This window comes from Phalaenopsis equestris, unplaced genomic scaffold (assembly GCF_001263595.1).
Source record: "Phalaenopsis equestris unplaced genomic scaffold, ASM126359v1 Scaffold215199, whole genome shotgun sequence".
Taxonomy (NCBI): Eukaryota; Viridiplantae; Streptophyta; class Magnoliopsida; order Asparagales; family Orchidaceae; genus Phalaenopsis; species Phalaenopsis equestris.
This window is the reverse complement of record NW_018233918.1, coordinates 39,392-40,305: the sequence shown is the minus strand read 5'-3', so window position 1 is coordinate 40,305 and position 914 is coordinate 39,392. Positions and strand designations below refer to the sequence as shown.

Genomic DNA, 914 nt, shown 5'->3' with positions numbered 1-914 from the left:
TTAAAAAATACAAATTCCTTTACTTAAAATAGAAAAATACTTTACTTAAAAAATACAAATTCCTTTACTTAAAATAGAAAAACATATTCTTATTCTCTTTTACCAAATATTAACCTTTATTATTGAAACCTTTATTATTGAAAATTTTTTACTTAAATTTGCTATATATTTAGAAACATAAATATAGTTGCCCCCAATACTTACCCCCAATTCCTTGTATAACTGCTTGGTTTATATGGATGGCTAGGAACAAGATTAAATATGAAGACATCTGGGTGGCAGCTGCTACCATTGCTACCAACTGCATCAACTACCTGCAGAAATTATATTGTCATGGGAAGCGTCCTGATATCCTTCACAGTACATCCCATAGTCTTCCCAGAAAAATCAAGTATGCACTCATCCATTGGATTCCTCCACCAAATGGGGGAATTAAAGTTAACACAGATGGTAGCTTTTCTAATCCTTATGCTGGTATTGGAGGGGTGTTCAGAAATAATAATGGAAAGTGTTTACTCTATTGTCATTCTCCTGTTATTGCTAGGGACCCTCTGGAGGCTGAAACAGTGGCTATTTTTTGGGCTATGTTTATGGCCCAAAAGTGTAGCTTCACCTCACTTATCTTAGAATCTGACTCCAGGGTCCTTATTGATATTATTGAAGGGAGGTTACCTACTCCTTGGTACCTGTTGCAGTGGATTGAGATGATTCACTCCTTGGGAGAGGGTATCAGATCCGCACACTCCCATATATAGAGAGAAGGTAATAGGCCTGCCAAATGGCTAAAGAAAGAGATTGGCTGTGTAAGGTTTGCCTTCATTTTGAGCTCCCTGGGGTAGGCACTTCTACTACCCCTCAATTAGAGTTATTGTTGAAAGGATACATTGTTGCTCTTCCTTTCATTAGTGTTTTTT

The 914-nt window shown here is 36.8% G+C and overlaps 1 protein-coding gene across 1 annotated transcript; it reads left to right on the top strand.

Moving 5' to 3' along the window:
* Positions 1-239: 239 nt before the first annotated feature.
* On the top strand, positions 240-755 carry LOC110037099. Its single transcript, XM_020741675.1, has one exon. The coding sequence runs from the start codon at positions 240-242 to the stop codon at positions 753-755; it is 516 nt and encodes a 171-aa protein (XP_020597334.1).
* Positions 756-914: the final 159 nt, after the last annotated feature.

What these genes read in the sequence shown, in the direction of transcription:
- LOC110037099 (XM_020741675.1), top strand. Translation starts at nt 240, where the DNA reads ATGGCTAGGAACAAGATTAAATATGAAGACATCTGGGTGGCAGCTGCT.